The following is a 25,175-nucleotide window of genomic DNA, read 5'->3' as shown; positions in this document are numbered from 1 at the left end:
AGCAAAGTACTTCTTCATTCATTTATCTGAATTTTTCATGCCTTTCATCATCTCTTTCAGTTCTTTTAATAGCTCAGCATTTGTGTAGTCTTCTTCCTGTAACATTTTAAGTTTCCTACCTTTATCTTTTATTTGCTTTGTTTCTTCATCTTGATCTTCTTCCTCTTCATCGCTGGCCTGTAAGTCAGATAAGAAATTTCTTCTTGTTCTTGTACTAACGGTTGGTATTTATTGAAGCCAGCAAAAATGCTGCTGGCTCCAGCCACATCTTGGAATTCTTCCGGTTTGCGCGTGTGTAGTTTGGCATCTTCTTCTTCGATGCCATCACCCCAAAGGAACGGCTGTGATGGTGTTATGGAACGTCGGACAGCCCCCGTAGGGGCACGACTCATTTGGGGATGAGCTCTTACCCCAACTCCCGGATCCATTGAGATGGTAGGCCTCATTTCTTTGACTTGTCAATGTTCTGTTTGTGTTCCCGATGGGCTAGTGACAATTTTCCATCTTTTGGGGTGACATTCTTAGATCATTGTAAGGCAGTTCTTAAGCAGTTTTTAACAATTTTGGTTCAGTATACTTTGCTTATATAGCACTTTTTTTAAACTAATTCCCAGGGGAGTCAGATTTCCACTTCCTGGCTCTACCATATCAAGTTCCACTCCCCACCTCCCCCGCAACCGAATGACATTCTTAAATTTCATTCCAATGTTGTCAAAATACTGTGCTCAAGGCACTGTGTACTGTGGTTACCTTTCACTGTCAGAATGATGTGATGACTTTCATTTGAGATGGAAAGGAGTAAGAATGGATGGACTGTGAATATTTCTGGCCTCCAGATATCTCCTGCTGTAATATATTTTTAAATTTTTAAAAATTTTTCTTAAAAAGTTAACAGTGATAATATGTCAATAAAAATATACATATATATATTAAATTTTGTATAAAGCAAAAAAAAACACATATAAAAACATCCTTCAGTCCCCCACGCCCTCAACTAAATACCTTTACATACACCATCAGAGCTCACCATTTAAATTAACCTCAGGAGTCAGGGAGAGATCACTTTTGAATTTATCAGCATTATTAAAGTTGGGGACCAATGTAGTTCATATATGGTCGCCATATTTTAAGGAATGTATTATACTTGTTCCTTAAATTTTATTTTTTTCCATTGATATATAACTATCCACTTAGTCAAGGTAACTGGAGAGACCAACATCCATGTGATTGCAATACACTTTTTGACCACTGCTAGTGCAATTTCAACAAACGAAATTTGAAACTCTGTGAGATCATTACTTTTGTCTATAAAATTGCCTAACAAATAAAGTTCCGGATCACCTGGGAATATCACCTTTGTAATTCTTGTTAATACTTCAGAAATTTCTTGCCAAAAAGGTCTAACCTTCACACATGATGAAGTTGAATGAAAGAATGTTCCTTCCTCTATTTCACACCTAAAACACAGTTCTGGTATTTCTGGTTTAGATTTGTGTAACTTCTGTGGAGTGAGAAACAGCTGAAAAATTATATTGAACCAACCCATATCTTGCATTAATAGTTGAAGTTACACTTTCCAGACCAGGATTGTTCTGATATTGCATCACCTAAGTCGGACTCCCACCTTTCCTTTGATCTCTGTAGACCAGTTTAACACTTTCTAACTGAAGAGCAAAATATATTCTGGTAATAAATTTGGACATATTATCCATCCAGAGTGTCCATTCCATTTCACTAACTCCTGGAGGAGTCAAGCCTGTCCCCATCTTTCCCTCAAGAAAGCTCTCAGTTTAAAAAAAACATAGAAATATTCCATTAGATACTCCATAGGTCTGTCTCTTTTGTTCAATTGACATTAAACACCATCTTTATAATAGTCTGCTAAACAATGTATTTTATAACTATATGTTTAGAATTTTGTCACCCATATTCATTGGTAACAATACATTATTACATAACGGAGCTCTTAGCAAAATACCCAGTTTTTTTTCCCGTTACATTCATTAGTTTCCTGTCATTTTTTTTACCATATGTGCCAAGATAAGGTTACTTGTCTTCCTTTCTATTGATTTAATGCTCCATTTATAAATAAAATCCTTAGCTGTTACTTCATTCATTGAATGTAGTCCCATACGAACACAGTATGGTGAATTCCCTTAAAAAAAAGATGCTAAAAATCTTGCTTGTGCAGTCAGATAATATTTTTTAAACACTGAAAATCTTGGCCCTCTTAATTTATAATCCCAGGTTAGTTTTTCCAACACAATTCTGGGCATTTTGTTATTCCATAGGAATCGCCTTTCTTGATTGTTAAACAATTTGAAAAAATTCTTAGGTAAATCTATAGGTAGTGATTGGAACAAGTATTGAAGTCTCGGCATCACTTTCATCTTTACACATCTCACTCTTCCTATTAATGTTTATCAGCAAATCCTTCCATTTTTGTAAGTTCTGTTCTATTTTACCAAGCAGAGGAATATAATTAAGCTTATACAATTTTGTAAATTGTTGTGTTAATACTCCCAAATATTTAATCCCATCTGATTTCCATTTAAACCTACAGTCTCTTTTATATCTTTCATAATCATGGTTTGTTAAGGGTATTATTTTACTTTTGTCCATATTAACCTTATAACTAGATACTCTACCATATTTTCTGAGGGTCTCCTGTAACTTTTTCAAGGACCCTTCTGAATCTGACAAATATAATAATACATAACTCGCAAATAAACTAATTTTATGTTCATTTTGTCCAACCATGAAGCCCTTAAACTTAGGATCTCTTCTAATAATGTAGCATTATAAACAATGTTGGAGACAGAGGACATCCTTACCTTCTCAACCTACTCAAAGGGAATACTGTTGACTTTTAACTATTTGTAATTATCTTCACTTGTGGTCTGTGATATAACGCCTTAATCCAATTAATAAATCCCCTTACTATACCAAATTTCTCTACTAATGTTTTAAACAAAAACAGCTATTCTAAACAGTTGAATGCTTTTTCTGCCTCCAGAGAAACTGTTGTATTGAATTATGCTCAAATTTTGCCATATGTATTATATTAAACAGTCTAGCTAGATTATTTGCTGAATGTCTACCCTTTACAAATCCCACCTAGTCCAGATATATTAATTTTGGTAGATAATGCCCCAGCTTATTGGCTAATGCCTTTTCTACAATTTTGTAGTCAGCATTAAGAAGAGAAATTGGCTTATATTATGATGTTTTTAATGGATCTCTATTCTTTTTGGGTAATGCTGTAATTGTTGCCATTGGAAAAGATTCTGGAAGGGTCTGTGTCTCCACCACTCGATCCAATGTATCCATCAGTAATAGCATTAACATATCTTTAAATTCTTTATGGAACTCAAGTGGAAACCCGCCATCTCCTGGACACATGCTCAACGCTTTCTCATTCTCTTCCCTTGTAAAAGCGGCTTCCAGGTCGTTTCTATCATTTTCGTCCAATCTCGGAAGTTCAGCCCCTTCTAAAAACTCGTATTTCATTTACATGCCCAGAATATCTGATTTATAAAGCTCAGTGTATTATTGCTGAAAGGCATCATTTATTTCTTTCTGATGATGTTCTATGTAACTGCATTGGCATCCTTCTGTATTGTATTTATTGCCTTTGTTGACTCTTCCACCTTTAATTGCCATGCCAGCACCTTATGAGCCTGTTTCCCCAGTTCATAATATTTCTGCCTAGTCTTAAGTATTGTCCTTTCCATTCTGTATGTTTGTAAGGTATTATGTTTTTTTTTTGTTTTCCATTGTTCTATATTTATCCTGTTCACCTGTTGTTTGATGATATTTTTCTAGTTCCAATATCTCTCTTTCCAAATTATTTAATTGCATTATATTTTTCATAAATGAAATAATCTGTCCTCTCAAAAAAGCCTTCATTGTATCCCATATTAAAAAGCTGTTATTCGTTGATCCCAAAATTGTTTCTCAATAGATTTATATTTGTTGCCTTATAAATTTTTAAAAATCCTCCCACTTGAACATTATGGGGATCAAACGCCATCTGTAAACACCTTCTTGTTTCTCTGCTATTGAAATGGTCAGTGTAAGTGGTGAGTGATTAGGAAGTTGTAAAGGTTAAAATCTTGTATTTTTTAACTCTTAGTTAATTTTGTGCCTATTTCTTTAAGAGACTATTGTTTGTAGTGTTACCATAATTACTATGATGTAACATGTCATAATATCTGCACAAACCAACAGCTTGCTCATTATTCTTCAGGATGTGGAGAAGGCATGAGCACGAGAAATTTTTCTTTGAATTGTGTTTCTCTTTAAATACTTTTTTGTCTCTTTAAATAATGTTATGCATCTCTTTAAAGTTTGAGCTTTTTATATACGTTTCATATCTATCATTATACAGTAAATGCTTTGTTATTCATCATTATGAAAGTTAAGGCAAAGCTATGCAAATTGTTTATCTGTTTTATCAATGAATTAAAGCTACATAAAGCAGCAGTCACAGAGTTGGATTTATTGGATTAAAGAGATCGAAATTTGGAATATTGTAGCTCATGCATTTGGAATATATTTTTAAATTAAGATATATAAGAATAAGGAAAGTGTTGTCTCCAAAAGTAGCTTCGATAAATATTCTGACTTCATCGCCCTATCTTTTAGTCCAGCCGACAGTAAAAATAAATCCATTCTTGTATATGAATAATGTACCCTTGAGTAGAAAGAATAGTCTCTCTCTGTTGGGTTAAGTTGCCTCCAAATAGCAATCAAATTTATTTCCTTCATATAAGATAATGTTATTTTAGCACCCTTAGCCCTAGTTACTGTTAAGATAACAAGAGATATTAAAATCTCCTTCTATCAAAATATTTTGTCTCCCCTCCGCAGCTTTCAGAAAGATATCCTTCATAAAGATTTTGTCACCTTAGTTTGGTGCATAAATGTTCATAAAGATTCTGAATAAATCTTGCAATTCACCATCACATATCTACCTGCTTGGTCTCTTGATATACTCTCTAAAATAACTGGAACATTTTTATTTATTAAAATTGCAACCCCTCTTGCTTTAAGATTAAACGATAAGAAAACCTGCCCCACCATCCTCTTTTTAACTTGCCATGTTCCACCTTAGTAAGTTATGTTTTCTGTAAAAAGACTACATCTGCCTTTAATTTTTTTTAAGTGAGCCAAAACTCCATTTAAACTGTTAACGTTAAAACTTATAAACTTTAACATATTTATCCATATTGATTTACAGACAAATATTGCACAGTAAATAATTAAACAATCTTGAGATCTCTTCCATTTTGGAAAAAATGTGTAAAGGCCCTGCTGTGACTGTGACGTAAACAAGAAACCATGGAAGCCCGCCAAGAAAATCCTGCGGTATTCTCCATGGATGAAGAAGAGCCCCACCCTAAAGCACCATTTTTAAAACAAACTTCCCTCCTGATGTCATTACCTGCCCCCCCCCCCCCCCCCGGACCGGTGTCTATATCCTGTTGTTACTTTATTCAACATTTAACATTTCCCTGAGCTCTCCATGCTCTGTGAAGAATCAATAAGAAAGATCAACATTACCTAATAAGTATCAGATGACTCAAAAAAATATCTTAGTCTACAAAAATACAATCTTCATAAAGTGCTCTTCCAAAGTCATTTTTCTTCTAAAATCCTCAAACAAATTCTTCTGTCTCTTGCTTTATCTTGAAAAACCGCCGGTTACCTTCTGACACTTCCACCCGTAAAATCGCTGGGTAAACCTGGGATTTTTTGCCCAGAGCTGCTGCTTGACCTCGTAGAATTCTTTTCTGTACTACCACTGGGCTGAAATCTTGGAAAAACATGCCCATTTCATCCAGGCATTATTCATTTTAGAGTACTCAAATGCTGCTCTTAAGATGGCTTCCCAATCCCTGAAGCTCAACAGCATCACAAAGACCGGTTGAGGATGCGTATCTTCTTTTTCTAGGCCCGAAGGTTCAATAGGGTCTCTCAATCTGTACTTGTCCACCGAAGGACTCAGCACAAAGTACATCAGGAATCCAGGATTCAAAGAATTTAACCACATCTCTTCATAGAAACATAGAAGATAGGAGCAGGAGTAGGTCATTTGGCCCTTCGAGCCTGCTCCGCCATTCAATGAGATCATGGCTGATCTTAAAGTTCAGTACCCTGTCCCCGCCTTCTCTCCGTAACCTCTAATTCCCTTATACTGAAGAAATATATCTAATTCCCTCTTAAATATATTCAATGAACCTGCCTCTACTGCTCTCTGTGGCAATGAATTCCACAGATTCACCATCCTCTGGGTAAAGAAATTCCTCCTCATCTCGGTTCTAAATGGTTTGCCTATTATCCTCAAACCATGGCCCTGGGTTCTGGACTCCCCCACCATTGGAAACATCCCTTCCGCATCCATTCTGTCCAGTCCTGCCAGAATTTTATATGTCTCTATGAGATCCCCTCTCAATCTTCTAAACTCCAGCGAGTACAATCCCAAATTGCGCAATCTTTCCTCATAAGTTATTCCTGCCATTCCAGGTATCAGCCTGGTGAATCGCCTTTGCACTCCCTCCATTGCAAGAACATCCTTCCTCAGATAAGGCGACCAAAACTGCACACAATACTCCAGGTGTGGTCTCACCTAGGCTCTACAGCTGCAGTAAGGTATCCTTATTCCTATACTCAAACCCTCTTGATATGAAGGCCAACATACCATTTGCCTTTTTAACCCACTGTAGTACCTGCATGCTCGCCTTCAGTGACTGGTGCACAAGAACCCCAAGGTCTCTCTACACTTCCCCATCTCCCAATCTATTGCCATTCAAATAGTAATCTGCCCTCCGGTTTGTATTACCAAAGTGGATAACCTCACATTTATCCACATTGTAGTGCATTTGCCATGTATCTGCCCAGTCCCCCAATTTATCCAAATCACATTGGAGCTTCCTGACCCCCCTCTTCAGTGCACACAACCCCTCCTAGTTTTGTGTCGTCTGCAAATTTGGAGAAATTACATCCAATCCCCTCATCTAGATCATTAATGTAAATTGTGAACAGCTGGGGTCCCAGTACAGATCCCTGTGGCACCCCACTGCCACTCAGAAAATGAGCCATTTATCCCAACTCTGTCTTCTATCTGCCAGCCAGTTCTCAATCCACATCAATACCTTCCCCCCAATCCCATGAGCCTTGAATTTGCATGCCAGTTGTTTATGTGGGACCTTATCAAAGGCCTTTTGGAAATCCAGGTACACCACATTCACTGGCTCTCCCCCATCTATTTTGCCTGTCACCATCTCAAAGAATTCCAATAGGTTTGTCAAGCACGATTTACCTGTTGTAAATCCATGTTGACTCTGTCCGATCCCTTCTCTGCTAGTCATATGCTCTGCTATTACATCCTTAATAATGGATTCCATCATTTTGCCCACTACGGATGGAAGGCTCACTGGCCTATAATTCCCCGCTTTTTCTCTACCCCCCTTTTTAAATAGTGGGGTAACATTAGCTACCCTCCAATCCATGGGTACTGATCCTGAGTCTATCGAGTTCTGGAAAATAATTCTTAAAGCATCTGCTATCTGAATGTCCACTTCTTTAAGTACCCTAGGATGTAGCTTATCAGGCCCTTGGGATTTATCGTCCTTCAAGCCCTTCAATTTCCCCAAGACCATTCCTTAGAGATACTGATTTCTTTCAGCTGCTCCCTTGCATTAGTCTCTATGTTTCCCAGCATCCTTGGGAGGTTATTTGTATCCTCTCTTGTGAAAACAGAACTAAAGTAAGAATTTAATTGGTCTGCCATTTCCTTATTCCCCATTATATATTCCCCTGATTTTGACTGCAAGGGACCTACTCTGGTTTTCACCAATCTTTTCCTCTTGATATATCTATAAAAGCTTTTGCAGTTGGTTTTTATGTTTTCCGCAAGCTTACTTTCGTAATTTATTTTTGCCCTTTTGATTAATCCCTTTGTCCTCCTTTGCTGCATCTTGAACTGTTCCCAGTCTTCGGATTTGGTACTTTTTTTTGCCAATTGATATGCTCTCTCTTTGGACCTAATGCTGTCTCTAATTTCCCTTGTTATCCACAACTGAGTCACCTTTTTTGGTTTATTTTTATGCCAAATCGGTATAAACGATTTCTGCAATTCTTCCATTAGATCTTTGAATGCTTTCCATTGTCTATCCATCGTCAATCCCCCCATAAACACCACCCAATCAATCTTACTCAACTCTCGTCTCATACCATCATAATTCCCTTTATTTAAATTCAGGACCTTAGTCTCGGTTTTAATTTCTTCACTCTCCATGTTGAGTGAGAATTCGATCATATTGTGATCGCTCCTACCCAAAGGTCCTCGTACAACAAGATTGCTGATTAGCCCCTTTTCATTGCATAATACCCAGTCTAAAATGGCCTGCTCCCGAGTTGGTTCCTCGACATATTGGTCTAGATAACCGTCCTGTAAACATTCAAGGAATTCCTCCTCTTCGTTATTTTTACTAATTTGGCTAGTCCAATCTATATGTAAATTAAAGTCTCCCATGATGACAGCTGTTCCCTTATTGCACGGTTCTCTAATTTCTCTTTTTATGCCTTCCCTCACCTCTACATTACTATTTGGAGGCCTATATACCAACCCCACTAACATTTTCCGCCCCTTGATATTCCTCAGTTCTACCCATATAGATTCCGCATCTTCGGAGTTGATATCCTTCCTGTCAATCGTGTCGGTCCCTTCTCTCACCATCAATGCTACCCCACCCCGTTTTCTTTCTTGCCGATCCTTCCTAAATATTGTATACCCCGGGATGTTACGTTCCCAGGCTTGCCCACCTTGCAGCCATGTTTCTATAATCCCAATCAAATCGTATTTGTTTGTCTCAATTTCCACAGCCAATTTATCTACCTTGTTCTGAATGCTTCTTGCATTAAGATATAAAGCCTTCAGATTTGCTTTTTTCACCCTCCTTGCTCTTTCTGATTTTTTACTTTCACTGCATAACCTAACTTTTCCTGTTTTATCTTTCCTGTCCTTTGCCCTATCATACTGGTTCCCATCCCCCTGTCAAATTAGTTTAAACCGCATCTGACGGCTGTACTAAACCTAGCTGCCAATATATTGACCCCTTTTAGGTTTAGGTGTAACCCATCCTTCTTGTAAAGGTCATGCCTTCCTCAAAAGAGATCCCAATGGTCCAAGAAGCCAAAACCCTGTCTTTTACACCAACCCCTCAGCCACACATTCTTCCTTCTGCATCTTCTTTTAAACCAATTATTCATACATTATTTCATCTGCTAAAGTTCTCCATATGATCATTCTTATCAAGGAGCATTTTTTTAATCAATCGCCCAATGTTTTGCTTGGTAATGCAGTTCTTCCAATTTTTTAATTATGTTTTCCTTAGTCTTTTTCAGCATTATTCATTTGTTCCATTAAATCGATGATTGACTCACCCATGTTTTTGATCGAGTCTGCTAAATTTTTCATCAGTCCTCCAATTTTTGCAAACCGTGTTCCTAAGACAAGTTGAGGAAGTTGAAGCAGCTCCCTTCAGACTATCCGTCGATGTCGCAGACAAACTCTGAGCTTCTTCTGACTTTGGTTTTGTTTTTTCCAGTCATCTTTGTTACTTATTAATATAAGAAAACTTCTGGTAAAATAAAAACTTTAAAAAAAGTATTTTTGAGCAATCTTTAAAAAAATTTATGGAGTGCTCTGCCAAAGCAGGTCTGCTCATTCTCTGCCCCTGTTGTAATTTTTTAATTGCTTTTGGAATCCGGGACTTCTCTCAAGGACAACATGTTACTTGGGAGGTTAGGCAACATCCTTGGAGAGAAGTGGACAGTAAGCATTTCAGGTTGATTCCCATTATCAAGACTAAAGTAGGAAGGGGGTCCTCCATGTTTTCTAAAGAGGTAAAAAAAAACAAGGGGCCAGGAGGTAGAAGAATGTTGGATAGAAAAATGACATGCAGAGCAATCTCTCTTTCTGTTTTCTATCCAATATCCCATCACCTCTTGGCCCTTCACCAGTTCTCCCCTCTTCTTTCTCTCTTCCTCCCCCACCCCCTACTTTGGATACAATATCTCCTCTTCCAACTTGCGTATCAATAAAGATCCCAACCTTATACATTTTTTGCTACAGCTAAAACTATCATAATAAATCTTTTTTGCGCTTCATCCAGTTTGAGACCTAATTCTTTACTTATATTACTTAGAAGAAAGATCTCTGAGAAGACAAAATGACTTGATCCAGTGTATAAAAGTAGATGACACATTTTTCTTTATTTTCATTGTGTGGTGACATTGTTTAATGGTTTTATTGTATATGATGAATGTTTATTGGTTTTGGAGGTGGGTGGGAAGGGGGGAGGGAAGGTAGGGGGGGAGAAAAGGGGAGAAAATGCCACTGTGTATATTTAAGAGGGAAATGTTTGTATGTATTTTAGTTGATATGGTTCACAGTGGAAAAAAATTAAAAAATTATTTAAAAAAAATCTCTTTGTTGACACAGGCACGATTTGTCTTGCTTATCTCCATGCACCTCAGCAACAGTTCATATGATGCTGGGCAATCATTCTAATTTCTTTTGTAAGGCCCATAACAGACTATTATTGGACCTGGCAATTTGAAAACATGGTCACACAAAAATATACACATTCAGAGACAAGAGAGAGTTGTGAACTGCAGTATGAAAAATCACTAGGTGCATCACAACTTGCAAATGTAATTCTCATCATACGACAGTAAGGAGTTGGCATTTGATTTCAAAATAATACTTCAATTTACTTGTAGAAATGTTTCAGCACTTAAATGCTAATATAGCTTTTTAGGTGTTTTTCCTGTTTAAAAAAAGATACTGCACTTAAATTTAAAGGACAGGCATGTGTTCACCAAACGCTGATCGTTCACCTCTGCCTTTCTCTTATTGGCAGTCTGTTTATGTGATTATTCAACTGCGTTTTTTTTAATGATGATCTCCTGGACTTTGGTGGGGGGAGGGGTAATGCCATCGAATGTCAAGGAAGATGGATTAATGGCCTTGTTAGAGAGGCTCATTGTCTGGCTCCTTTGGTGACATAAGTGATACTACTTATTGAGAGATTGTATTTCTCTGTTTGAAGTAAAATGTGTTTTTTGTACCCAGATATGGGCTAGATACTCAACACCATTGCTTTATTTTGGAATTGGTTTTGGATGTGATGAACTGAAGTGATCATTTGAATTCTTCTACTTTTGTAAGCTGTGGGACAGCACTTCAGCATTATTCACATGTCCTTTCCTGTGTTTCCATTGCAGACTTATGTAGCCAACATACTGATAGCAGTGAACCCATACTATGACATTCCTAAACTGTACTCATCAGATTCCATTCAGAAGTACAAGGGGAAATCCTTAGGCACTCTACCACCACATGTCTATGCTATCGGTGAGTGATTCTGTCCATTTCTTCATGCTCATTCTAACCATTGCTTTGTGCTGTGGATTTTTCAGATTTTAGAGCTAGACCACAGACTTGAGGAATTGTCCTTGATCGTATTGTTTCAAAATGTAGGTTTTGTTTCTCTGATTCAACCACATTGTTTGTGTGGATCAAGGAGCAGGTGACACTGCTCACAGTCCATCTTTGTTGGTTGAAAGCTATTTTGGAAGTTGTTTTTGCCCCTATTCCAAATCAGAAGGAAGTTTTTAGACTCTCTCTTCACTTCTTTCTTTATCCAGAGGGCACAGATTGATTCAGGGCCTCTATTTTATATTGCCATCATGCAAGTTCATGACATGAATGTACATGTTTCATTGTTTCCCAGTCACTGGGACTATATGTCCAGGCGCAGTCAAATGAACAAATTAAAACAGAATATGCTGGAAACACCCAGTACATCAGGCAGCATCCATGGATCCAGAACCCTTTATCAGATGAACATTGTACCATTTCACAATCTTGCTCTGAGTTTATCTGATGGAATAATAATTAATTATCTCACTGATATGAAAAAATGAGAATTCAATGGAAGAAAAAACTGCGAATCTGGCAATTGGTCGTGCTAGATGAGTGGATTTTCTGGACTTTTGGATGTTGTTCTGACTTGTATCCAAATGCTTTAATTTCCAATTTGTTCCACGATAGTGCAATAAACCTTCCCATTAACCCAGTGAATTTAAACAGACACATTTTGGACCAGAGTTCCAGCCATAAAACTACCCCTATCCTTGGTTTTCTATGTGGTATACAAAGCCCATGGTCTGGACTCTGACCTTGGCTATACTCTAGATTCCCAGCTTGCATTACAGCCTAATGAGCAAGCCAACACTCTGAGCAATCAGAGGCTGGATTACCAGAGTATGCAACATAAATGTTGAACTAATCTGGATATATTTACGCTAATTTAGTGTGGATATTTTGAAAAGTCTTGTCAGAGTATAATATTTTTTGAGCCATTGTTGAGCACCCACATGAGTGATTTTGATCTGTTGTTTCAGAATTGACCTTTAAAAAAACTTTATGAAAAAAATTATTCTTCCATTGAATTCTCATTTTTTCATATTATTAAATAACCTAAATTATTTACCCATGTGTTTATAGTCTTGCTGAAGAGAAAATTCTGTGATGAACTGCTTTTGCTGAGTTTAAAGCCTAGATTTTAAACTATAAAGCGCAGATATCCCCATATTGATACATTTCTAACTGTTTTTAATCTTGACTCTTAGCTGATAAGGCTTACCGTGATATGAAGGTACATAAATTAAGCCAGTCCATCATTGTGTCAGGGGAATCAGGTGCTGGGAAAACAGAAAACACGAAGTTTGTTCTTCGGTATGTACCTATTTTACAGTGGTTGCCACAATTGAACCTTGGGTCTCCTTTGTTCCACTCCCTCCTCATAATTTTCACTTTTCTCCCCCACCCCTTGCTGATCTTTGCTCCCTCAACCTCCTCCTCCTTGTCTCTCCCGCTCAGTATCATGTTCCCACGTCCTGTTTCTTTGCACTAGTACCCCTTTGTAGTTTTCTTTTGTGGAAGAATTTGGGATCCTCTTAAAGGCTTGCCAAAACTGTTTCTGTCTCGTGGTGTTCCATGGATTTCATGAGGACATCCAGTCTTTCCTTTATGTCCCTATCTGTTCTCCAGGTACTTGACTGAATCATATGGAACTGGTCAAGACATCGATGAGAGGATTGTGGAAGGTAAGCGGAACCTGGAGACAGTGTCTGCTCTTGCACACGTGTAGTTGGAGATTGCGTACTCAAACACTACTCTGGCATGCACGCTTGGCTGGTTGCATGTACACACCTCACACTCATACAGTATGATTTTTGCAGCGTCTAAAATTAAACATTTTTTCCTCATGGAATTGCAACAATGAAGAACTTCCTGTAAGCCAAGGAAGCATCTTGAGATGAAAACTTTTCATGATTGGTAGCAGAGCAGATGGTGAAGGAGGTATATGGGAGCCTTTCCCTTGCTGGGGGCATTGAAAATAAGAGTGAGGAAATTGTACTTGAACTATGTCACTGAAGTAGAATGCAATCCTATGATGGGAATATTTTAATAAATAAGATAGACTTGGTTTGATTCTCTGGAACAAAGAAGGCTTGGGAAAGGCCAAACTGAGGTGTATCAATTTATGAGAGGGCCTGATGAAACAAATAGGAGGGATTTAATTCCTTTAACAGAGGAGTCATAACAATAAGGGGCATACATTTTAATGTAATTGGTGTTTTAGAAGAAGCAAGAGATTTTGTTTCCTCCAGTTATGAACTGAAACTGGGAGTGATGGCGTCCCTTCTGAAGTGACAACTGGATTTGGATTTGTCTTTGCAAGATATGGCTTGCTGGCTTTGTGCTAATATATGGGATTAGGCTCTATCTCATCTTCCAGCAACAAAAATTAGAGTGATTCAAACCAAAGGACCCCATTTTGGAGGGCACAAACTGAACAGAACTTCAGATTCATCCATGGGCTGCAGAATGCCTTGGGAGTTTTGAAAGACATTCATGGCTGCAGCAGATATTTCTAGGGCCTGAAAGCACAGGAGGTATATGAGAGGGAGGAGAAACTCAGCAGGTTACACAGTGCAGTTTATATAGTGAAGAACCAACGTTTTAGGCATGAGCAGAAGGAGGATTATTGGAAGGAGATGAAAGGTGCAGCAGAGATTTTTCAGAAGTAGAAGGTTAAAGAATTGGAGGAGTTGTGGGGCTGTGAGAAAACCCATAGTCATTTGTGTTAGTTTTTTTCCTCTAGCAAAGAAGGTCACATATGTAGGAGTAAATGATAACCAGTGGTATGAATTGTTATGATTCTGCAGAGCATTGCCTCTTTTTAACCTATCGATTCTCATATTATGAAGGACGGTAGCTGAATGGCCTTCTTTTGCAACTCGACAGACATGAGAAGGATTAATTTAATCAATTATTTCCAAAACAGCCAATCCCTTGCTCGAGGCCTTTGGAAATGCCAAAACTGTACGTAATAATAACAGTAGCCGATTTGGAAAATTTGTTGAGATCCATTTCAACGAGAAGGTAATTTTTAAAAAATGTTTCCAGATTTAACATTCCACTCCAATTCCTAAAATACACCCATGCCATTCTTTTACCTTTTTTCCCTGTTCAGAACGCTGTCGTCGGAGGTTTTGTATCTCATTACCTGCTGGAAAAATCTCGCATCTGCACGCAGAGCAAGGAAGAAAGAAATTACCACATCTTTTACAGGTTGTGTGCAGGTGCTCCTGAAGAGATTAGGCAAAAGTTTCACTTGACCTCCCCTGATAATTTCCGGGTGAGTTTTATGCCGTGGTGCCTCACAGCCAAATCTGTACTTGTTAAATCATCAATAAAGGGGCTGCTTTTGGGAATCTGTCCCTTTATTTTTGTAATGAGAAATTATTTCATCCTGATACTGGTCTCATAGCTTCTCATCAATGCTTGTTCTCTCTTTTTGATACTGAAGAGTGACCTCAAATATTCTATTTAACACTCAGCACCTTTTGTGATTCTATATCAAGGGTGGTGCTGCAAGGATGGAAACCAGAGGCTGGACAAGGATCTGGACTTCTTGGTTTCTATTTTTGTGAGCAACAAGATTTACAAATAAGAAAGAATTGTCTCTGCAGATAACTGATCAATTTAATTATTGGGCCAAATTCCATATCTGTATGTAAAAGTTTGTATATTTGCAGAGGGGAATTGCTTGGCGGATTAGATGTTGGTCAAGGTGGGTTTTTGTATTTTATTTGGGATGTCATTCTTCAGAGCATAATTTTAAATGCACAAATTCAGGGTTGTAAATCTTTGTACTTAATTGAATTGTTACTTTGCTATTTATGGGAGACGGAATGCATTAGCTGAGAAGCTCTTTCTTGCATGCCACAATAATGCCCAAAAGTGCCTTCAAAACCTTTATTTAAAAAAAAATTAAGCTGGCATAATACTATCACTGTAAAATACAAAGGGAGATGAGATGGATAGGTTGCTCAACTTTGCCATTGTCCCTTTGGAATCTTATTTTCTGGCGACACAATCACTCATCTGGTAGGGCTGCAGACTCGACACCAAAGAGCCGGGTTTATTCCTGACCTCCAGTCCTGTCTTAAGGTTAATTGACCACTGGAAACTTTACTTAGTGTGCAGGTGAGCAGTGAAATCTGGGGAATGTTTGAGAATGAGGGTGGTACGATTATCACTGTTATAGTACCAGCCACCCAGCTGCCGAGTTTATGCCTTCTCCCTGTGACCAATGGGAGTTTCCTCTGGGTGTTCACGCATTCCAAAGATGTATGAAGTTAGTAGGCTAATTGGTCACATGGGAGTATTTGGGTGACACAAGCTCATGGGCCGTAAGGACCTGTAACCGTGCTGCATCTGTAAATTAAAAATGAAATGAAATTTTTAAAAATAGGCTTTTTAAAAATTGGTGTAAATGGGTAGTGAAATAATTGGTGTGGACTGGGAGAGCTCAATGGCCAATTTCTGTGCTCTATCTCTCTTTGATATCATAAACATTTTGAGAGAGATTATTCAATGGCTCCTAGCAGTTATTTTGGGTAGGAAAGCATTTGTTAACTCGAGTTATTGGCTAGTTAACAGTTTGCTGATAGAAACCATGGAAAACTACAGCGTAGAAAACAGGGCATTTGGCTCTTCTAGTCTCTGCCAAAATATCATTCTTCTAGACCCACTGACCTGCACCCATTCTATAACCCTCTAGACTATTTCCATCTATGTATCTATCCAATTTATTCTTAAAAGTAAAGAGTGAGCCCATATTTACCACACCAAATGGCAGCTCATTCCAAACTCCCACCATTCTGAGTGAAGATGTTCCCCCTGAACCTTTCACCGTAAAGCCATGTCCTCTTGTATTTATCTCTCCTAATCTGTGTAAGGAGCCTGTTTGTATACCCCTCTTGATTTTGTAAACCTTATCAAATTTCCCCTCATTTTTCTTCGCTCTAAGGAATAAAGTCCCAACCTGTTTAATCTTTCCCTGTAACTCAATTCCGGAAGACCCGGCAACATCCTAGTAAATCTTCTCTGCATTCTTTCCATCTTATTGATATCTTTCCTGTAGTTAGGTGATCAGAACTACACACAATACTCCAAATTTGGCCTTACCAATGTCTTGTACAACCTCACCATAACATCCCAACTCCTGTACTCAACACTTTGATTTATGAAGGCTAACCCTGACTACATGTGACGCCATTTTCAGGGAATTATGTATCTGTATTCCCAGATCCTTTTGTTCCTCCGCACTCCTCAGTGCCCTACCATTTACTATATATGTCCTGCCTTGGTTTGTTCTTCCAAAATGCAACACTTCACGCTTGTCTGCAATAAATTTCATCTGCCATTTTCTGGCCCATTTTTCAAATTGATGCTGATCCCCCTGCAACCTTGGAAAGACTTCCTCACTGTCCACAGCACCTCCAATCTTCGTGTCATCCGGAATCTTGCTGATTCAATTCCCCACATTATCATCCAGGTGATTGAAATAGACACAAAACAACAATGGTCTTAACACTAATCCCTGAGGCACACCACTAATCACAGGCCTCCAGTCTGAGAAGCAATCATCCACTACCACTGCGTTCTCCCATTCAACTAATTTTGAATCAAGTTTACAACCTTTCCATGGATACCTAGTGTCTGATAAAACTAAACAGGTCCAAACACCCCAAGACTTGAAATAGATAGCACCGTCTCCCCCACAACCTTGCACCTTGGTGTGTACTGTACCTAACATCAGTCAGTTTGTATGCAGTGCGGTAATGTGGGTGCTTCTTCCAAGTGTTCATTACAGTTGAGATCTTGATGTCCTAGGGTTTTGACTGTGGTGAGATCCAAGACAGCTTCTTGGGAGCATTGTTTTAGACTCTGTTTAGTTCCCGGTTCACAGCAAAGTAGAATTTTACAGTGAAAGTGTTTCCACAGCAATCATGTAATCTTTCTTTTAATATTGGAATTAATTGAATTATTAAAAACATTTTCAATTTGATTGGATAAAACGTTTAAACTTGCAGTGAACTGGAGAGCAATTCCTTACCAGGCTACTATCGTGCACTGGAGAGAGAGTGCTTCTGAGAGTGTAAAGTGTTCCATTTTGGAGAGAGAGACTGTAACAAGAAATTGAAAATTGGTGGTTTGCCAAGTATTGCTATGGTAACAGGATGACATCATGCTTGGGGGTACTCAGGTTACTTATGATCTGTAATTGACACTGGTGGTTAAAAGTGGAAAGAAAATGAGGTTTCAATCCACCTGACTCACTTTCATCTGCCAGCCAACAAACCCCAACATGGTAATAGATCAGCTGTGGTACTCTGAATCAAAGTGTGATTTCATTTTGCAGCTGTCATTAGTCAGCACAAGGGGGCAGTGTTGGTGAAGGTTCACCAAACCAGAGCTCCTGTGAAACTGGAGCTTCAGATGTCACAGGAATAGTTTGCCTGTTGTGTTGTTTACGTGGCTGCTGCTTTGTGGATCCTTAACCTGATGCTCTCCTGTGGAAAACATACCAAACAAAGTTCTGTGCTTTAGACTGCAGTAGCATAACTGGTCCATTTCTGAAGTTAAATTTATTTCTGAAAGTTGACAAATACCACTCTTTAGAAGTTTTCCCCATGTTGAATTGTTAAAAGTTGTAACTAGGCAAAAACTGTTGCCGCTAAAGATGGCAGATTTTTAAATGCTTACAAAATCAGAAGCAAAACTGCTGGACAAACACTAATTTCCTACTAAAATGTTAGTTCTTTTCCTTATAACATTAAACTTTCTGTTGCTTCCTGTTTTGATTATCAGTATTTGTTTTCCTGGGATCAGGTATGGAGTTCGCATGTTCTCCCTGTGATTGCAAGGGTTTCCTCTGGGTACTCTAGGTTCATCCCTGGGACATTCTGGAAAGTGGCAGTTGGGTGCACAGAGATTCATGGGGAAATGAAGGCATTGAATGCAGGAATTGAGATGTCATGTTTCTACGTTACAAAATATTAGTGAGATCAAATTTGGAGTTATTGGGTGCAGTATATCCAGCTGTAAGATGGGCATTATTAAGCTGTAAAGGATGCAACATTGATTCACAAAGATGTTATTGGGAATGGATAGCTCGAGTTATAAGGAGAGTCTCAATCAGCTACAACTGATTTCTCTTTAGAGTCTGGGGGTGGTGTGGTGGTGACCTTGTAGAAGTATATAAAATCATGAGGGGCTTTGATCTGGTGGAGCTTTCTCAGGATGGGTGAGTCCAGAAGAAAAGGTGAGAGGTGAAAGATTTTAAAGGAATCTAAGGGACAACCTTTTCAACACAGAAAATGGTTGCATATATGGAACAAGCTGAAAAGGAGGTGGGTACAGTTAATGAAGTTAAAAAGGCATTGAGATAGGTATATTGTTCAGAAAGGGTTAGAGGAATATTGGCCAAACATGCAAACAGCTAATTGGCATAGATATGATGGGCTGAAACATCTGTATAACTTAATGATCATGGGTCTGTGAGGGAGGGTAATTGGAGGGTTTGATTGATGGAAATGCTCCGAGAGTTGATGTAAACTGATCTAAATTTAAATTTAGACATACAGCACGGTAAAAGGCCATTTTGGCCCACGAGTCCGTGCCTCCCAATTTACACCTAATTAACCTAAACCCCGGTATTTTTTTTGAATGGTGGGAGGAAACTGGAGCCCCCAGGGAAAACCCACACAGACACGAGGAGAATGAACAAACTCCTTACAGACAGCACTGGATTCAAACACCAGTCCCAATCACTGGCATCATAAAGCCTTTGTGCTATCCGCTATGTTAACTGTGCTGCCCCTTGATGGGCACGAGAAAGAGTATGTTTCTGTTTCAGTTTTAATTTATAGTATTTCTTTTGAGGAGTTAGGCCAAGGGGAGTAGGTTGCTAGGAGCTGGGACCAGATCTGCACCCTGATCTGACTGAATACATGCAGCAGCCACCAGGTGAACACTTTGGTTTGGAGTATCCCACGTTGTCTTCCCATGATGGTGGAAACTACTGCCTATCTTTGCTCATGGCCCTAACGACATGCACCCAAGGTCTGTCTTCATCCACGCTTTTCAGATTATTGTGGCGAACACTCACCATCTGGATGGCGGAGATCCCTGTGAATTGTTTGCCTAATTCTTGTGGGTGGTGCCTATAGCCACAGACGCAGCACCAGATATTCTTGCGGTCCATGGCCTGGTCTGCTTTGTTGCCCTGTTGAAGTAGTGCCTGCACCAAGACAGACCAGGCCTATGCCAGTTCTCTGGAGCTCACTGTAAGTGTTCCTAAATTATGCAGAGGCAGCCGACTTTAGACTTTCCTGTTACTCTTGGAACTGATAATCCTTTGTTTTTTTTGGAACACATTGCCTGATACTTACACTGCTAAAGTTACAGTGGAAGAATGGGACTGGGGCCCAACTCAATACATGGGGATGATCTGGGATACTGGGACCCCAGAGGAGTGGGGAGTACAGAGGTGGGGGGGAGGCATGCATTGAGTGAGTTACAGGGTGTTGAAGGTGGAGGAGCCATTTGCGGGTCATGTGCACTGCCTTGGTAGGGACGTAGAAAGAGGTTTGGGATGAAGGGTTGAATGGAGTTGCCCTGCTTGCTTTGGAAGGGATGGGGGTGCTGAGGGCAGTGGGGCCTTGGAGGAGGAGGTAGAGAAGTAGGTGGGACTGTGGGAAGGGAATGGGAGGATTTGATTTCAATGATACTTCAAGGTTGATCTGAGACGTTAAGCTTCAGAATACAAATACCATTCTTTATGACGAGAATTTTATCATTCTGTAGATGTCCACATGTAACTATCCTCCTCCAAACCCTATAAGGTGCATAATTTAACTATCTGACTTGTGAAGGGAAGCCTGCTGTCTGTGCATAATTTTGTTGTACACTTTGAACCATGTTTACCTGCAGCTGAGGTTTTGATAGCCTTCAGTTATAACACGTTTCTGAGTTGTATGTAATCTGATATCTCTTTAGATTTAACAGGTATACTGGTGATGATTCCCTATCAAACGGCAGACAGCTTGCATCTACTTCTGATCTTTGTTCTTAACAGATTCTCTTGGAGATTCAAGAAACTAAATTCATGGATATATATCTTGCATTCTTTGTATATGAAGCTATATATTGGCAGCAAATGTTTTGTGAAAGCGAGCATGTGTTTATTTGACACAACCAATATTGAATTTTAATGTATGGGGAGGCCAATTGGCCCATTATGACAGTGTTTGATCTATATAATAGCATTCCAGTTGGTCCCTCTTCCTGCAAATTCCTTCCTTTTGGAAAGTTATCAGGTCCCCTTTTAAATTACAATTATGCTGGTTTCATTGGAACCAAATTTTAACAGTCAACTGATCAGCCTTAACGTGTTGTGCCCAGAAGTACTGGAGAAACCTACTAGGTCATGCAGTATTCACAGAAAGTAAAAGGCAGTCATTATTTTGGGCTTGAGCCCTTCATCAGGAATCGGTGAGTTTTAGTGTTCTCAGAACATTTTCTGCGGTGGTCGATTATTTGGGTATTTTTGATGCTCATTAGATTCAAGTGAGACTAGAAGCTGTGATTGGAACTCATCAAGGTACAGATCTTCAAATGTTGACTGCTTTCTCCATTTAACTATCTGATGCCATTTGGCCTGCTAAGAATCCTCTGCTCTTTCACCAGAAATATTTGGTGAGCAGATTCTAAATCCAAAAGCAGAGGAAGGTCAGGACTCGCATTTATTGCAGAATTAGTTCAAATTCACCATCATCTGACTCTACATAATACAACCAGATGAAGCAGCATTTCTTTGGACTTTGAGCACACATAATACACAGCACATAATAATCACATATACTTAATAATATAATATGAAATAAATATGTATGAATATTTTACTAATTAAGAAGAAACCTAAGGTTACAGGATATGGTTCATCAATTTCATAGCATGCAGTCCTAACGTTGATGGACTTGTACCTCCTTCCTGATGGTAAAGGGTCAAAGATACAGTGTGAATTGGAGGAGATGAAAGAACCCAGCAAAAGAATTGCCAGAATTTGGAGAGCAGAGTTCCTTCAAACATGAATTTGCTACATGCCTTAAAAGGAAGATGGGGTATATTTTGCAAGAAAGCAGGAGAATCAGTTTAGGTGGTATAGTGCCTGTGTGATAAATTGCTGATATATGACTAACAGATTGAAAGGTCTTTTCTATATTGCAATTCTACAAAAGCCTTCTCACTGTTCAGTGTGTTTTCAAAGTGATGTATGAGAATTAATTCTAACTTCTTTCAACCAAACCAACCTATTCACTCTGGAGTTCCCTTCTTTGGGAATATTCCTGCTCTTTGTTACAGTGAAGATCAGACTCGGCTCTCATTTCGTAGTGCAAAAGGGAAGTAGCACTCAAAATTCTTCCAAATGTGTAGCATTTGGAAGAAGAGAAGTTTATATACCGCAGGCATCGCAGCTTCACCCGAGATCTCTCTGGATTTGGATAAACATACACAACAAAAAGAACAAGAAGCAAGAGGTTCCAGATTCCAGCATGTGCAGCCTTTGTGTCTCCATTTTGCTATTCCACTCCAAAATCTCTTAAAGGCACACCCCTTTGAAGAAGTTTTGCACATCTGGGAGTGTTTTGAGACCCTCTCTGGTTTCTTACTGATACTGGCTACTGTGATGTAGGGTCTCAACCCTAAACATTGCCGCCCCAACCCCACAGATGCTGTTAAACCCACTGAATTCCTCCAGCAGTTTGATTTTTTTGCTCAGATTCCAGCTTCTTCAATCATTTGTGTCCCCACAGGAATAAAGAAAATGTCTCGTGATGGAACGGAAACAGTCCAGGAGTCTAGGGTCTTGTGAAAGCATAAGAAATTGTGTTCCAGAAAGAGACCAAGTGCAGATAATAGTGGTTGGGCTGTTGAGTGTAATAAAATTGATTTTCCCAAATAGTTGATCAATGCCCTTTGCTGTGCTATTCACTTTTTTTTGTGTGTCTGTGCTAAATTGATTTCTTCCCTGTAGTATCTAAATCGAGGCTGCACCAGGTATTTTGCCAACAAGGAGTCGGACCGACAGATACTACAGAATCGCAAGAGTCCAGAGGTAACCTTCAAAGCATTTTCATGCAAGGTTATAAGATGGTGGGGCATGACAATTTGAGAGGTTCCAACCAAAACTTAAGAGTGCAGAATCCGTCTATTTGAATGTTAGAAATTATTTTTCAGAGAAATTTTAAACATTGGAAGGAAAGAAATTTTGGATTTGTTTTAGTTTTTGGAACCCTTTGAGTAATTGAGCATGCAAATTATTTTATAAAGTTCAAATTGAGGGCAAGTCTTTGTAGAGTGAGACACCTGAAGCATAACAAGTCCAAATGTTCAAACTTAAGTCCTTGTTTGGAAAAGATGTCCAAAGGATTTGAAAGCAAGGCAGAAATGGTTCTATGGTCTGTCTTGTTTTAATTAGAACTGTACAATGGTACAGCACTAAAACAGGCCTTTTGACCCATTTTGTCCATGCCAAACTATTATTTTGCCTAGTCTTGTTGACCTGCACTCAGACTATAGCACACCCTTCCCCTCCCATCCATGTACCTAAACAAATTTTTCTTAAATGTGAAAATCAATCTGGCATTGGCCATTTCATCTGGCAGCTTGTTCCATACTCTCACCACTTTCTATGTGAACTTCCCCCTCTGTTACTGGCTCACGGACTGAGTGACCTATAACTTCCATGTTCCCAATTAACTCTTAAAAAGGAGTGCAGCATGTTTTACAGGTGGAGAAGGAAAATCCAGAGTTGGATTTCAACGTAGAAGAGCGGGAATTAGTTTCCAGTTCTTTTGGAGTGAAAGGGCTCTCTTTAAAATGTGTTGCATCAGATTTAACCTGGATGCTGCTAGTCTTCATGCAGCATTGATGAAGAAACCATTCTTAGCTCCCACAGGGGTGATGCTGTACCTCTGAAGGGGTAGAGTATGTAGACTTGGAACACTGGAAGTTTGTACATTTGCAGCTTGGTTATTGTTACCATCTACTCCTTAGTGTTTGAGAGGTTTAGAATTTACAATCTAAGGAGTGCCAAATAGAGCCTTTGCTGTCAGAGCCATTTGTAATGCTCAGTGCCCCTGGCCTTTATAGACAATCTGTGCTTGGCTTTTTGTGGGGGGGGGGTTACAGTCTTGAGTCAGCAGTGTTTTGGCAAATTAAACTGGGGAGGAAAGGCGAAAGCTTGTACCCACTACTTGAATTTAGCACAGATCAGCAAAATTTGAGTACTGGGCTGTGATATTTACAAATTGTGGAGGGAAAACATTGACCACTCTGTGACAAAAGCATATCCTGAGGATGAGAGGGTTAGTGTGTTATGACTCTGGGCCTGTAATCACTGGAGTTTAGAAGGTTGAGGGGGATCTCATTGAGTCCAACCAAATATTGAAAGATTTGGGTAGAGTGGACGTGGAGAAGATGCTTCCAGCAGTGGGAGAGTCGAGTCAGAAGGCACAACCTCAGAATAAAAGGATGTCTCTTTAGAACAAAGGTGATCAGGTTTCTTCAGCTGGAGGGTGGTGACTCTGGAACTCATTGCCACAGATAGCTGTGGAAGCTTAGTCATTAGGCAAATTTAATGCAGAGGTTCATGGCTTCTTAATTGATAAGGGCATCAAAGGTTATGGAGAAAAATCAGGAAAATAGGGTGGATAGGAAAAATACATCAGCCATGATTTGAATAGTGGAGCATACTCAATGAGCCAAATGGCCTAATTCTGCTCCTAATGGTTTTTGCCTTCTATTTATGGGCTATGAGGGAGGAAAAGGTTGGATTGATGTGGAGTAGGTTTTGGAACAGAAGAGCTGTGACTGTGGTGGACAGTTCTGTATTTTTTATGCATAATGTTAGTTATGCTTTATGTTGAAAATCCCAAGTAAAATAGAACGCATTTTTCAGTATGCGTCACTGGACAAGTGTGTTGGATACCACTGGATGGACTGAATGGCATTATCTCCATCTATTCTGGACAGGAATGAGTTTAACAGCTAGTGAATTTCAATAATAATTTGGTTGCTGATTTGTGGTCTTTCTCCTGTGTGACTTGTACGTTTCCTTCTGCTAGTATATGGAAAATCTCAGTGGTATCATTGTTCCTCACTTGATGCTGCAGCTCCTTCCTCAAATGGTTCCTCAGCAATCAAAATGTGAAGTCCCTTTGACCAACTATGTCAAGAAAATCCTGTTTTGCATACTCCTTCCTATGAGTTTAGTATTGGAACTCTGTGAAATGGTTATTGAGTATTTGGATATGTTCAGACAACAAATTTATCATCTGCACCTGTACCAATGTTGCTCACTCCTGTTTTATATTTTGATTTATTTTTGTTGTAACTTTGAAGCCGTATTCTTAATGTTTGAAAAACTTAGAAGCAGTTGTAGGCCATTCAGTCCATCCAGTCCATGCTTTGCCATTCCATCATGAGCTGATCCATTCTCCCTCACTCTTGTGTCTTCTCCGTATAACCCTTGACACCCTGACTATTCAGATACTTAGCAATCTCTGCCTTAAATAAACCTATACACCTAATCACTTGGCCTCCACAGCCAGCTGAGGTAGGAAATTCCAGAGGTTCACCACTTGGCTAAAGAAATTCCTCCGTTATGTATGTTTTAAAT

General features: G+C 39.1%; 1 protein-coding gene across 3 annotated transcripts in view; it reads left to right on the top strand.

Moving 5' to 3' along the window:
- The window catches only part of LOC138760866 (unconventional myosin-VI-like), a 366,187-nt gene that overhangs the window by 192,250 nt on the left and 148,762 nt on the right, over window positions 1-25,175 (top strand). For all 3 annotated transcript variants that reach the window (XM_069932099.1, XM_069932097.1, XM_069932098.1), the window contains exons 5-10: window positions 11,296-11,425; window positions 12,706-12,811; window positions 13,127-13,182; window positions 14,427-14,524; window positions 14,616-14,780; window positions 22,530-22,610. In XM_069932099.1, coding sequence (XP_069788200.1) covers window positions 11,296-11,425; window positions 12,706-12,811; window positions 13,127-13,182; window positions 14,427-14,524; window positions 14,616-14,780; window positions 22,530-22,610 — 636 coding nt within the window. The remainder of the gene's footprint in view (window positions 1-11,295; window positions 11,426-12,705; window positions 12,812-13,126; window positions 13,183-14,426; window positions 14,525-14,615; window positions 14,781-22,529; window positions 22,611-25,175) is intronic.

This window comes from Narcine bancroftii, chromosome 4 (assembly GCF_036971445.1).
Source record: "Narcine bancroftii isolate sNarBan1 chromosome 4, sNarBan1.hap1, whole genome shotgun sequence".
Classification (NCBI taxonomy): Eukaryota; Metazoa; Chordata; class Chondrichthyes; order Torpediniformes; family Narcinidae; genus Narcine; species Narcine bancroftii.
Note: the sequence above shows the minus strand (reverse complement) of the source record. Positions and strands in the feature narration are given on the sequence as shown.